The 14071-nt window shown below is 37.6% G+C and overlaps 1 protein-coding gene across 1 annotated transcript in view; it reads right to left on the bottom strand.

The window, feature by feature from the left end:
• LOC103601070 (probable C-mannosyltransferase DPY19L1) overlaps positions 1-13803 on the bottom strand; it is a gene marked incomplete at its 3' end in the record, with an annotated part of 64219 nt that extends 50416 nt beyond the window's left edge. Inside the window, exons 1-5 of the mRNA XM_008585451.1 lie at positions 13781-13803; positions 13091-13178; positions 8338-8475; positions 5097-5217; positions 4244-4337 (exon numbers count right to left, since the gene is read on the bottom strand). Of these exons, the coding sequence (XP_008583673.1) occupies positions 4244-4337; positions 5097-5217; positions 8338-8475; positions 13091-13111 (374 nt within the window). The remainder of the gene's footprint in view (positions 1-4243; positions 4338-5096; positions 5218-8337; positions 8476-13090; positions 13179-13780) is intronic.
• Positions 13804-14071: the final 268 nt, after the last annotated feature.

The raw sequence follows: 14071 nt of genomic DNA on the forward strand, positions 1-14071 counted from the left end.
TATTTAAAAACAAATATACTTCAGGATTTAAAAATGTCACACTCAATCTGTCTGCAAATTTCTAACCTGCTAGACAAATCTCAACTTTTATTTCTCAATATATAACACAATTTATAAAAAAGATTCTAAACACAATTTTAGATATCCTCCTCTTTATTCTTAACCCATATTTTAAGAAGTCTGCAGCTTTATCACACTCATAAAATTAGAAGGGTAACTAAACTCAAGCAAGAAAACATTAAGAACTAACTAGTAATCATCAGAGACCTGTAAAAATGCTTCATGTCAAAAACATTTAAAAATGCAATGAAAAAAACTGATGGCAATGAGGTGACATGAGCCTCTATTCCACACACTGTACACCAGGACCTGGTGGGAGTGCAGCTTACACATCCGCCCTCAGGAGCAATGGAAGAGTCTAGGCTTCCTGAGAGTACACACGAGAACCACAAGCTCATCTGGGGATGGGTACTGCTGCGAAGAACCTTGAGTTGAGGTATTCCACACACTGTACACCAGGACCTGGTGGGAGTGCAGTTTACACATCGGCCCTCAGGAGCAATGGAAGAGTCTAGGCTTCCTGAGAATACACACGAGAACCACAAGCTCATCTGGGGATGGGTACTGCTGCGAAGAACCTTGAGTTGAGGGTGCCTCTGGGGAGGGGTTATTCAGGGTTCAGAAAAAGCCCACACACAGCCAAGGGAGAGCTGGAATAACGAAGATGACGATACTACCGCAGAGCACCGTGGGGCACGAGAGTTGGGCAACACGGAAGGGGCCAGCTGGGACACAGCAGTAAAGTGAGGGAGCTAAAACGAGCCGCAGCCCTGGACGCTGGGAGAACAGAGACAGCTGCTGCGAAAGACCCCAACGCTCTAAGGCGCAAGCTGCTCCCTCGCGTCAGTCGGCTACATGCTGCCTCCTTTAAGCAGCAGCCTACAGACTTTTTTTTTTTTTAACACTATAACTACAATAAGAAGTAAGACTTTACATTACAAGTCAGCACACACACGTAAAAACAAACAAGTTTCTCTCTATATATCCTCATTACATGTGTTACTGTTACTTACACTTGTATTCTTTTCTTTTTCATGTAAAAAAAAGCTGCTGGACCCAACCCACTGAGTTGGTTTTAAAACGTCCTAGGTCATGTCCTGCAGTTTGACAACCACCGGGCTGGAGAAGCCACTGCTCTACTTCAGAGACAGGCGAAAGTCAAGGGTCGCTTGAGATCACAGCTCAGCTTGATTCCTGTCCCTCTACTGGTCAAATTTCTGATTTCTTTCATTTTCTTGGGAATAGATTTCAAACCAGCCGGGCATGAAGGACTTTCAACATCCAGCCCAACCACTGTTCCAATCTTCATCTTGCACAGTGAGCCCTCAAGAACATGCATCCCATTCAACTGACTGCTCAGTACCCACTGTCCACATCCCAGGTTTCCCACCTTTGCCTCTCGCTGGGATGCTCTTCCCCTCATTGCTCATTTCCACCTATACAAATCCCCAATTCTCCAAGATTGAACTAAGGCAGCCCCTCCACACAGAACAAATTTCTTCTGCCTCCAGAATTCCAAGCCCCTTGTCCTTCCCTGCTGTCTCTCTATCTTCCATTCACACACATCTCGCCACCACTCTCATATCATATACCACCCAACTCCACTCCACTCCCATGCTCTTGAGCCCAAATACAGTCTTGAAAAAAAAATTTTAATTTAAATTTAAAAACTTGGTATATACTTTACATGTTGCTATGATCTGAACGTTTGATCCCCACTGTGGCACTGTCGAAAGGTGGAGGTCTTTAGGAGGTGACTGGATTGTGAGGGTCCTGATGGGTTATCACTGCTGTGAATTGGTGGCTTTATAAGGAGAGCACGTGAATATGCTCTTCCTCAGCCCTCACCATGGGATACCCTGTGCCACCATGTGACTCTGTACAGAGTCCCCACCAAGAAGGCCCTCACCAGATATGCCCCTGGACCTTGGCTTTCCCAGTCTCTAAAACTGGAAGAAATAAAATTTGTTTTCTTATTAATTACCTAGTTTCAGGTATTCTGTTACAAGCAATAGAAAACTGACTAATACACGTGTTGATTGAATGTATCAGCCCTTTTTCTGTTGCTTGTAACAGAATATCTGAGACTGGGTAATTTATAAGAAACGTAATTTATTTCTTACATTTTGGGAGGCTGGGAAGTCAACAATCCAGAGAACACACATCGTGAGGGCCTTCCTCTGGGTGGGAACTCTCTGCAGGGTTCCCTGGTGATACAGGCAATCAATCATATAGCAAGGGTGGCAAGAGCTACATCTCTTTCATGTGCTCTCCTTATAAAGCCACCAGTCCCCCCACAACAACCCATTATACCATCGACCCATCACTGCATAAAAGGGGTCCAATCACCTCTCCAAGGCCCAACCTTTCAAATACCATAATTGATTTCCCACCTCTTAACACTGTTATCTTGGGGATCAAGTTTCCAATACATGAACTTTTGAGGGACACATCTGGCCCATAGCAATGAATAACTGAATACACACCTCCCACCCACGTAGGGAAAAAGCTGCCTACCTGGGACTGTTGGTGCTAACGAATGAGGAAGTTCAGGTGAGGGCCTAAACGACCACGAACCCCTCCACCAAAACAGAACTGTGTATTCCCTTCAGCAGATACTACACCTTCAATACAGATGTTTACTCTAATGAATGTTCAGAATTTCTTTCAATAAAAAAGTAGTAGAACTATAGATTAGCAGTTTAGCAATCATACCATGCTTCACATTTCAACTTCTCTTACTTAAAATCTAATCTCCCAAATGTCAAAAAGCTATCCATAAGACAGATGGGCAGTACTTGATGAAATGAATATATCCCACCAAGTTTCTCTTTCTTTGGCTCATTATTATATGGGCACACTGGCCCACCTTCCCTCAACTCAGCCTCCTGTCCTAGTTACCATATTCTTTTGGTTAAGTTATTTCTCTGTACCTTGTTTCAACAACAAAATCCTTCACACCATCTTTTAATCATGCATTTTCATTTCAGTCTCCCTAATAATTAAAAAGACTTTCTTGGCACTAAGTCAGAAATATTAATATCAAAGTGGCTTAAATTTATAGCCAAATATATTTTATATTGATCTTTTAACAGCTTCCTCATTTGACAAATATTTATCAAATAACTGCTATATACTCAAACAGTGAACTAGAAGCTTAATAGACCTTTGCGGTATTAAACTAAAAATGCCACATTTCCAAATCAAAGAAGATAATGGGATAACAGCAGATTCAAACTATATTGCAGTCATCCCTCAGTATCTGAGAGGGACTGGTTCCAGGACCTCCCACAGATACCAAAATCCATGAGACACTCAAGTCCCTGATATAAAATGTAGTATTTGCATATAACCTACATGCATCCTCCTGTATACTTTAAATCACCTCTAGATTATTTATAATACCTAAGATAACATCAATGCTGTGTAACAGTTGTTACACTATATTGTTTAGGGAGTAATGACAAGAAAAAAAAAGTCTGTACATGTTCAGCACAGACATTTTTTTTTCCAAATATTTCCTTTCCATGGTAGGTTGAACCCACAGATGTGGACCCCACAGATAGAGGGCAACTCTATCCCATGGTGAAAATCATATACTTATGTTCATACTTCTTGTACTACAAAGAATCAGTATGCAGTAAGGAAAAAAATTCTAAAGATACACTCAAAGTAAAATGGTTCAAAAATGTATATAATGTGATAAATTGTCAAAAAAAAAAAGGAAACATTAAAAACTTTAAAATGCACCAATCTTTTAGTTTTAGGAATGCTACTCAACTGTAAAGTAAATCAGGCCAAGTATTAAATATATGTATAAAATATACTTCTATTTAATATTAGCAAAGAGCCATTAATATCATTTGATAATAAGTGGTCTTTTCCCTTATATTTTATGTAAACAATATATATTGTTTATGCTCAAATGCCTATGAATATTTAAAATTTATCAAGTATCCCAACATGTTCTACTTAATCCCCTTGAACTATTTTAAGTGTGGATGGCCCTGCCAATGGTGAAATCATGCAAATGTGAAATAATTTTATAACTACAAGGAGTTATCAGGTATGACATTGTTGTAAACTGAGCTATAAGTTAATCAATGAATACCTATTAACTATTAACTAATCAACTACTTTTGTTATTCTTATATATCTTATAAATACATAAAATATCTCTTACCTTAAATATGTGCCATATATGAAGAATAATGCCATCATTAGTCCATTTAAAATAAAAATTGCAGCAACATAAAAGCAAGCAGGGTCTCCCAGTCCTTTAAAAATAAGCAAAACATATGTTCTCACCACAAATTACTTTATGTGTCTAGAAATTTATATTAGACTAAGGTTATTTTGTAAACGGTTTCCAGCTACATTAAACAGTTGCCTTGGTTCTCATATGAAAACATGACACTACTACGGAACATAAAAGAGAACAGGGTAGTATCTGTGGGGGGTTTAAGACAGGGCTGCGAACTCACTGCTAGGCCTCCTATAGAGGCACGAGGCCTGTGCCCTTTTTTGTGTTTGGCTGGGCTTGTGACTGCTTCGACAGAGTGTGGCAGAAGCAACACTAAGTGATTTCTGAGGCTAGGTTATAAGAGGCATGCAGTGCCCAGCTTGGAGAGTTGAACTGCCAAAGGGAAAGCCTGACTACCCTAAGGTCCCTTTGCTGTAAAAAAGCCCGACTACACGAAAAGGCCACGCATTGGTGTCCCAACTGGCAGTCCTAGCTGAGCTCAGCCTCACAATCACCCAGCCCAGAAGCGAAACACTGAAGAAAGTAGCCTCCAGTTTATTCCAGTCTTCCCAGCCATCTGCGTCTCACTAGCAGAAGCCTGGTCATCACGGAGACAACCCAATCCTGCTACATAGGCTGCTCAAATTCCTGATTTGGAGGATCCATGAGCATAATAAAAATGATTGTTGTTTATACCACTAAGTTTGGGGTAAAGTTATTATGCTGGGCAAGTTTGTGGTAAGTTTATTATATTACTACAGATAAATGGAAAATATTACAGAAAGAAACTTACCTTCACAGCTTTCAATAGGACTGAGCCCTTCTCCTCTGGTAACCGTCCAACATATCTTGGTTTGAATACCAATCAAGTCCATTATTTGGGTATAAATCCGGTACCAGCTGGCCAAGATTACCTGTTTAAGAAAAACAGAGACAACATAAGAAATTAATTATTCTAAACTCAAAATGATAAAAAAAAAGAAATTATCATAAACAATTTTCATTGCTAGAATTTTTTTGAGATATTCTGATAATTATAAAATTTTCCTTTCTTGTACCATCCACTTGGCTCCCTTTAAATCTAGTAAAATGAGGCTCTGACTCTCCCACACAGATTCTTCACTGGCTAGTCTCTGACACTTCATCCAGGGGTAAGAATAAAATATAACAAGAAACATGCGAGATTTGTGTTTTCAAAAGCTATGAAACTCTACTAATGGACATAAAAGATCTGAACAAATAGAGAGATACTGTGTTTACTTGAATAGAGCTAATTTTTCAAAATGTGAATTCTCCCTCAAATTAATTCATAAACATAAAACTATCCTAATCAGAATCCCAAGTGTCTAAAACTTATCAAGAAAAAAACCAAAAAGGAAACAACTGAAGGGAATGGCCTAACAGACTAAAACTCACTACGTACAATAATGAAAATAGTATGATACTGGCCCAAGAAGAGCCAGACGGATCAGTGCCGCTGCGGTGGAGGTGTGAGCCACCCAGACCCCCCTTCCAGGGAGGGGCACTCATTCTGCCGCCACTGCTGCTGCTGCCGCTGCTGGGAGGGCTGGAGGCTGACAGCTCTCAGCTGAGTCTGCCCCTGGGAACTGCCTCAGGGAAGGACAACTCTGCAACACCATCCCAGCCCTGAGCTCCCGGGGACTGGCGAGGCCTTTGCTGTGACTGTGTCACAGCTCAACTCCTCCTCCTGCCTTGTCCTGCTTCCTTCACTGCCTTCAGGCACTGACCCCAAGGGCACCCCCCACACACTTCCTGCACACAAGTCTCCCTCTCAAAGTCCATGTTCTGGGACCACAGCCTAAGGTAACACTGCACAAAGTCAAAAACCTGATGTAAGGATATATGTATAATAATTTTGTGTAAGAAAAGTACTTCAAATCAGTGGTGAAAGGATGGACCACTCATCAGAGTGTTAAGGTTACATAAAATATAAGGTTATAGAAAATATAAGGTTACATCCTGGAAAAAATATAAGGTTAGATTCCTAACCCACACTATGCATTTACAAGTACATATGAAAGAAAAATGATAAATTTTAAAAATTCATAGATATATTTCTGTACAGAAAACATACATACACATCACATACAAAGCTAAAAGTCAAACAAAAACTGAGGAAAATGTTTTATCCGTATAGCATAATATTACCATCCTGTGTATAATAAATGAGCTCTTATAAAATTTCAATAGAAATATAGACAAGAGGCATAAACAAGTAAATATTTTTAAAAGTGAAATGCATCATATGGACTACATAGCTTTGAAAAATATATCAATGAGTAAAATATATCATGTGATTTCAATTTCTTTGTCTATCAAACTAGCAAGGATGCAGGTAAAAAAACATTTTCAAAAACACTGCCAGTGGGGTTTCAATTAGTACGATCTATCTGGAAGGCATTTCAGCAACATGTACCAAAATCATTAAAGTATATATTCTGTTGAACTAAGTAGTTCCATATCAACAAATTTGTAGTTTAACAAAGGATGTGTGTAGGGCCGGCCCGGTGGCGCACTGGAGAGTGCGCCGCTTGGGAGTGCGGCGGCGCTCCCGCCAAGGGTTCGGATCCCATGTGGAGACGGGTTCCCGCTCACTGGCTGAGTGCGGTGTGGGAGCGACACCAAGGGTTGCGATCCCGTTACCGGTCAGTAAAAAAGACAAAAAGGAAAAAAAAAAAAAAGGATGTGTGTAAAGATTGAGCTTCAAGGATGGTTACTGTAGCTTTGATTAAAATATTTAAAAAGTTAAAAACAATCAGAATTTCCATAAAAGATGGGCTACATTGACAATGGCAGATCATACAGATAGCCATTAAAAATGATGCTACAGAAGAAAAATGACATAGGAAGACGGTTATAAATATTCTTAAAAGACAAAAGGCACCTTTAAAAAAAAATATGTGCCATGTGACCCCATTTCTGTAAAGTCAATGTGTCCACAGTTCTAGAAAGTACTCAATAAGCAATGCATTAGTGAGAAAACACTGAAACTTTGTGGTTATTTGTCTGTAACCTCCATCTCCTCATTAATCAATCAGGCTAAACTCATTGATCTGGAAGCCAGACGACTCCTCTCACTATGTGGGGAATGACAGAGAGCCCACTAAGGGCTGGTGCTAAGCAGAGGATAAGACAGACAGGGCCCTGCCATCAGGCATGCTAAGAGGGGATGTGAGGAGGTGAACCTCATAGGAGAGCCTCAAATCAAGTGTGTGGGGAATGACAGAGAGCCCACTAAGGGCTGGTGCTAAGCAGAGGATAAGACAGACAGGGCCCTGTCATCAGGCATGCTAAGAGGGGATGTGAGGAGGTGAACCTCATAGGAGAGCCTCAAATCAAGTCAAGGAGGAAGCCACATCTCAGCGAGGCCCTGGAGAATGCTTAGGGATTCCTCAAATGAAGGAAGGGAGGATAAAGGAGAAACTAAAACAAGTCACTGATATCACCACCTTCCTCCCTCACCTGGGCAGGCCCCTTTTCCCCCAGCCCCATCCCATGAACAGGCATTCAATTAAATGAGGAACCCCAGAGAGGGAAGAAACATTATTTGGCAAACAATATATAAAAGTAATAGTGCCCCAGGATGCTATAATCCCTACAAGCACACCAAATCTACATAGTTTTCACATTTTCTAAACACATAGTCACAATTAATAGTTCCCACAGAATTAAAGCCCCCCAAAATCAATAATGATCTTATTTCCATATTCCTTCTGAAGATACATATTTTCTTTTAAAAAATGAAATAAAATTTAATATATTAAATTTTACCTTACATTTAGAATCAGCTTTTAATGCAAAAAAGAGGGAGGTTGGGGATAACTGGGTAGGGGACACAGGATACAAATGCAATTTGTGGTAATGGGTATACCGCCAGTATGAATCTGGCCCCCACATCGTGGGCACAAGGGGTGACAATCAGCTTTGTATCTCATGAATATTCATAACCAATAAAAAAGTAAAATAAAATAAAATTAAAAAGTGAAAAGTCACAATTAGAAAAAGTAACTTACCTCAGGGTAAAGATTGAATCTTTTTAATGTATTAATAACAAGGGGGTACTCAGTCTGTTTATCATTCATAATCATCCATACTCCACTCAAAAATGAGGGTGCTTCCACAATAGTCTTGAAGTAGGAATAATAAAGTCCCTGAAATAAGGATATGCTCCAGTTATAATAAAAGGTACATAAATATCATGCCTCTTTTCAGCTTAAAAAATATTTAAAATACACAGCTTTTGAAAAACAAAGCAATCAAGCAAGTAATAAGTACAATTAATTTCACAGGTTTCTGATCACTGATAATTTCTTAAGTTGTGAAAAACTATATATTTTAACATAACCTTATCTTAAATAAAAATAACTGAATGCAAAATAGCTTCAAAAATAGTTTCAACATTTAAAAAAATAATATAATTCAGCATGCTTCATCTAAGAAAATCTCACAATATGTGCTAGAAAAAGCTATCTTATGAACAGTGAGTGGTTCACTATGGAATTAAAATTTACCATGAACCAAGAAATACTTCGAAGCCAAAAATGCTTCCCCCAATTGCTTATATGAATCTCCAAAATAACACTATCAGTCATCTTTCCTCCAGATTTACGTGCAAAAATGCAAATGTGATGAGAAGGCTATACACTGATGCATTACATATAAATTCCATTCAGATGCCAACTAATTTTACAGATCATTTTTTCTCTTATCAGTTCAGCATAAGGTAAGAACCCTGAGACGGGGGATGCTGGGGGTGGGGGGACCGGTAATGGTCCTGTTTTGAGAGAAAGAGATACTTGTTTAGCTTGACATGCTACTTTGGAAAGATAGCAAGGGTGGAGTAATTCATGGGACAAAAAACAAGAAAGGACTAGAAGCCTAGGGAGGGAGTACAAGTGGCAGTATAGAGGAAGACAGATAAACACAGGGTGCAAACTCCATCTTCTCTACAGCATTAACTAGAGTAGCCCTGGTAGCCAGTACAATTAGCTGCCAAACTCTAAACAAAAAGTGATTTTCCTACTCAGATATTAATTGAAAAAGAAAAAATGGTCTTGATACTATGATGTTTAGCTCTCATATCACTATTTTTAGAATTATACTTCCTACTATACTGAGTCAAGTAGAGTCCCCCAAAATTTCACATCCACCAGAAGCTGTGAATGTGATCTTAGGTGGAAATAGGGTCCTTGCAGATGTAATCAAGTTAAGATGAGGTCATACTGGATGAAAGTGGACTCGGAATCTAATACAAATGGTACCCTGATAAGAAGAGGGAAATTTCAACACAGACACAGACACATAGGGAGAAGGGCCGGGTGAAGATGGAGGCAGAGACTGGGGTGATGCACCAACAGCCAAGGAATGCCAAAACTGGCAGCGGCCACAGGAAGCTAAGCTGAGGCTAAGACAAGGAAGGATTCTCTCCTAGAACCTCCCAAGAGAAGAGGGCCCTGACAACACCTCAATGTCCCGCTTCAAACCTCGAGAACTATAAGAGAACAAACTTCTGCTGTTTTAAGACAGCTTGTCACATTACGTTATGGCAGCCCTAAGAAAATATTCCTACCTTGTTTTGTTGGTTTGATTGTGGAATTACGTAAATGTCTTATTTACTTATAAAACAGAAATCTAAAAATCTCTAAACAGCAAAATAAAAATAAAAGAAAGGAATTAACTACTGATGAAGTCGAGAGAGTATTTCTAGTAATTTAAGACAGTAATTTTACTGTACATCCCTAGTAGAATATATACTAAGGTCAAAACGAACCGCAAGAACTTCTTAAACTATTTTCAGTAATCATATTTTTAACAAAACCTTTGGTACTTTTATTCCTAGTAATAAGTAATTTGAAACCAAGATTTTCAGACTAAGAGAAAAGATACAAATTTAATATTAGATAAGTAAAAAACATCAATCCTAAATTTGAATTTAAAAATAGGAATGTAAATTAATGATTTATTTTCTCTTTTAAAAAAATTTCCTAATTCTGTTCACTAAAAAAGGCTAGACACAATGCCCAATCTAGTTCCAATGAGTATCTCTAGCACTAAGATTGTGGTCTCTAAATACCATTTGCCAATGAAAAAAATTGGGGCTCTTAGAACACTGGCTGATGCCAGGTCTAAGGAGGAAATGCCTTGTAGTACCTGAAATAAGGAAGCCATGGAATACTAGTGAGGTCATGTCATGGGCACACAAAGCCAAATGCAAGAGCTTTCACCAGCTAAAAATAGGAAAGTTCATAAAATATGTTAAAACCCATCAGATCATAATGTTTGTTTCAAAAGAAGGCACTCCTATGCATCTGACAAAGGATTAATACCTGGAATACATGAAGAATTCAAACAACTTAACAGTAAAAAAATAAATAACCCAATTAAAAAATGGGCAAAAGAGCTTAATAGGTTTTTTTCAAAGGAAGATACACAAATGGCCAACAGACATATGAAAAATGCTCCACATCACTTAGCATCAAGAAAATACAAATTAAAACCACATTAAGATATCATCTCACCCCAGTTAGACTGGCTATTATCAAAAAGACGGAGAACAAAAATTGCTGGCGAGGACATGGAGAAAGGAGAACCCTTCTACACTGTTAGTGGGACTGTAGATTAGTGCAGCCGTTATGGAAAACAGTGTGGAGCTTCCTCAAACTACAGACAGAACTGCCATACGATCCAGTAATCCTACTGCTGGGTATATACTCAAAGAAATAGAAAGCATCATCTAGAAGAGATACCTGCACCCCTATTTTTATCACAGCTCTATTTACAACAGCTAAGAGTTGGAACCAATCTAAATGTCAATGGTCAGAAGACTGGATAAGGAAAATGTCGTATATATACATAATGGAATACTACTCTACCATAAAAAAGAATGAAATATTGCCATTTGCAGCAATATGGATGAACTTAGAGAAAATCAGTTTAAGTGAGATGAGGCAAACACAGAAAGAAAAACACTCTGTCCTCAGTCATTAAGTGGGAGCTAAAATGTAAGCATATAAATGAAACAAAAAGAGAAAAAGACAGAGAAAGAAAGAAACAACAATCAATAATACGTTGAACTTTCAAAAGGAGAAATGAGGTCACTAGAGGTGGGAAAGGGGAAGGAGGTAAGGGAGGAACTGGTAAAGTGTCATGAAAAGTTATGACACACTGTATATTGTTGAATATGCTAATTATTCTGATTTGAGCATTATATATTGCACATAGGTATTGATATTCAACTCTGTACGCCACAGATATGACAATCAACCATATTACAACAAAAATTAAAATTAAAAAAATAAAATAAAATAAAAACAGTAAAATGTATCTCAATAATCAAAAAAAAAGAAAGAGAAGTCACTCCATTGGTCACCACTACAAGATGCTAAAGAACCAATTCACTTTTCTGAAGACTGGTAAATAAAAAGAATCAAGCATTTTCCTGTCTTTCCTCTATGAAGTGTATCTCAGAGAAACCAAATAAGTAAGCCTATTTAAAGTTCTTTATAGAAGAATTACAGAAGTTTTTCTTTATAGAAGAACTTTAAAATAAAGTAGGAAAGTTCTTTACAGAAGAATTAGTTAATAAATGTAGGGGAAAATGACAGAATAATCACTACTTGACAATCCTAATGAAATAACTGACCCAATCCTAGGACAGTGGCTAGGCTACAATGGAGGGATCAGCATGACAATACCTAAAGCCATGATTCATCTTAACTTCACAGAAAGTGAGACAACCAGATATGGTGCACATCTTTGTATGGTAAAGTAGGAAGCACACAGCACCACCTAGGAGATGTTCCTGCCAGAAAAAAAGTCAAATCTTCAGCCATCAAGACTCTGTTCCATCAATTTTCAGGAAACTTGGGACAGAGAAATTGTTAAATTAAGTTTGGCCTAATGTTTCTGCTGACATAGTGAACTAAAAGCTAACTTGGTGAGTAAACAGACTGTAACCTATTCTTACAACAAGCAGCCGAGTCTCAGCCAATTACAGGCAGCCGACTGTTCAAACTGTGTTCAAATAAGGCAAACACCAAGCTGCAACCAGTCTGGCTGTTTCTGTACCTCACTTCTGCTTTCCGTAGGTTACTTTCTTTTTCTGTCTATAAATCTGAGCCTTATTCTGGTTCTAGGGACTGCCTGATTTGCGAATCATTCTTTGCTCAATTAAACTCTTAAATTTAATTTGTCTGAAGTCTTTCTTATAAAAGAACATAATAAGCAAGATGAATTATTTTGGTAATTCTACAGGACAAATGACCTGGATACCTCAACAAATAAATGGCAGGAAAAGAAAAAAACAAAAATGGGAAGAGGAATTTATAGATCAAAAGACTTGAAATACATCAACTAAATGCAATGTGTACACATTGTTTGAATTCTGATTCAAACATACGAACTGTTTTAAAAGAAGTGCCAATCAGGCTGTTTAAACATTGATTTTTATTTGATCATATTAAGGAATTGTTGTTAATTGTTTTCAAGTGTGACAATAGTACTCTGATTAACAAAAATAGTCTGTCTCTTAAGACACGTAGGAAAGTATTAACAGATGAAATGATGTAATGCCTGGGATTTCCTTTAAAAAGAGATGGTGAAGTGGGGGTGTTGCATGCTGTCAGCTGTTGAAGCTGGGAGATGGGAAGGGAAAGAGCCATCTACTCTTTCTACTTTGGAACATCTTTTTGAAAATTTCCACGATATAAAGTTTTAAATTGTTTAGATTCCTAATGCACTACAATAAAATACCACATGAAAACTAACCATTTCAGTGCGAAAAGCCATCTCCCTTTCCAATGTTGACAGGTGAGAAAAATGACGATCATTTTCAAAGAGGTGCGTTATATGGCTCCTGGGAAAACAAAACAACAAAGCAACAGCGTTGAAGCTTACACTATTATTTTTAAAAGCAAATCTAAAAGCAACTATAAATTTGCAGATAATTTTACAGTAAAACTCAAATGCAATGGTATTCATATTTGTTTCCACTCAGTATGTCTCACATTTCTACTAAAATTTCTCTCTATAAGAAAACACATTCAAATTAGATTTTAAAATTAAAATGAACCAGAATGACATTTTAAGTGAAGTACAATAAAAGTATAGTTTAACTGTAAATGTCATTGGGCTACCATTTCAGAAATGTCAAATTAATGAAATTCATATTTCTATCCAGAAGATTAAAAAAATTAATCTTCCTCTCAACATGAGTACTATTAATGTTAAGCAACGTAGAGGCTCAAATATAGCCTCTTTAATAATGGATCTCTTTTTTATTAAAAAACTATATTATTCTGACATGATTTATCAATTAAACTGCTTTTACAGAGTATTCGGTTACATGTAATATACATCCTTATTATTATCAATGCTGAAATCATTCCTTTAAATATATGGAAAGTTGCTTTGGTAAATTATAAACATAAAATACCATAGGAGAAAAAACAACCTTACCAGTGCAACACTGCTGCAAAGGCAGCTGGAAAAAAAAGAAATTTAAATTACTATTTAGAATGAAAAAATATTTTCACCTTACAGAAAAGCATTTCAAAGGATAAGCATGTCAAATATTAGAATGCATAAATGTTGGACTCATAGATTGGGAAGAGAATATTGACTCTTCAAAAGAAGGCTCACAGCCATGCTTAAAATACCAGTAGACTGGATCATAAGGGAATTAGGCATACAGCTACAATTTCCATTCACTCACTCATTCAACAAAATATATGAGGGTCTGTTATTTGC

This window comes from Galeopterus variegatus, unplaced genomic scaffold (assembly GCF_000696425.1).
Source record: "Galeopterus variegatus unplaced genomic scaffold, G_variegatus-3.0.2 Scaffold3576, whole genome shotgun sequence".
NCBI classification, from domain to species: domain Eukaryota; kingdom Metazoa; phylum Chordata; class Mammalia; order Dermoptera; family Cynocephalidae; genus Galeopterus; species Galeopterus variegatus.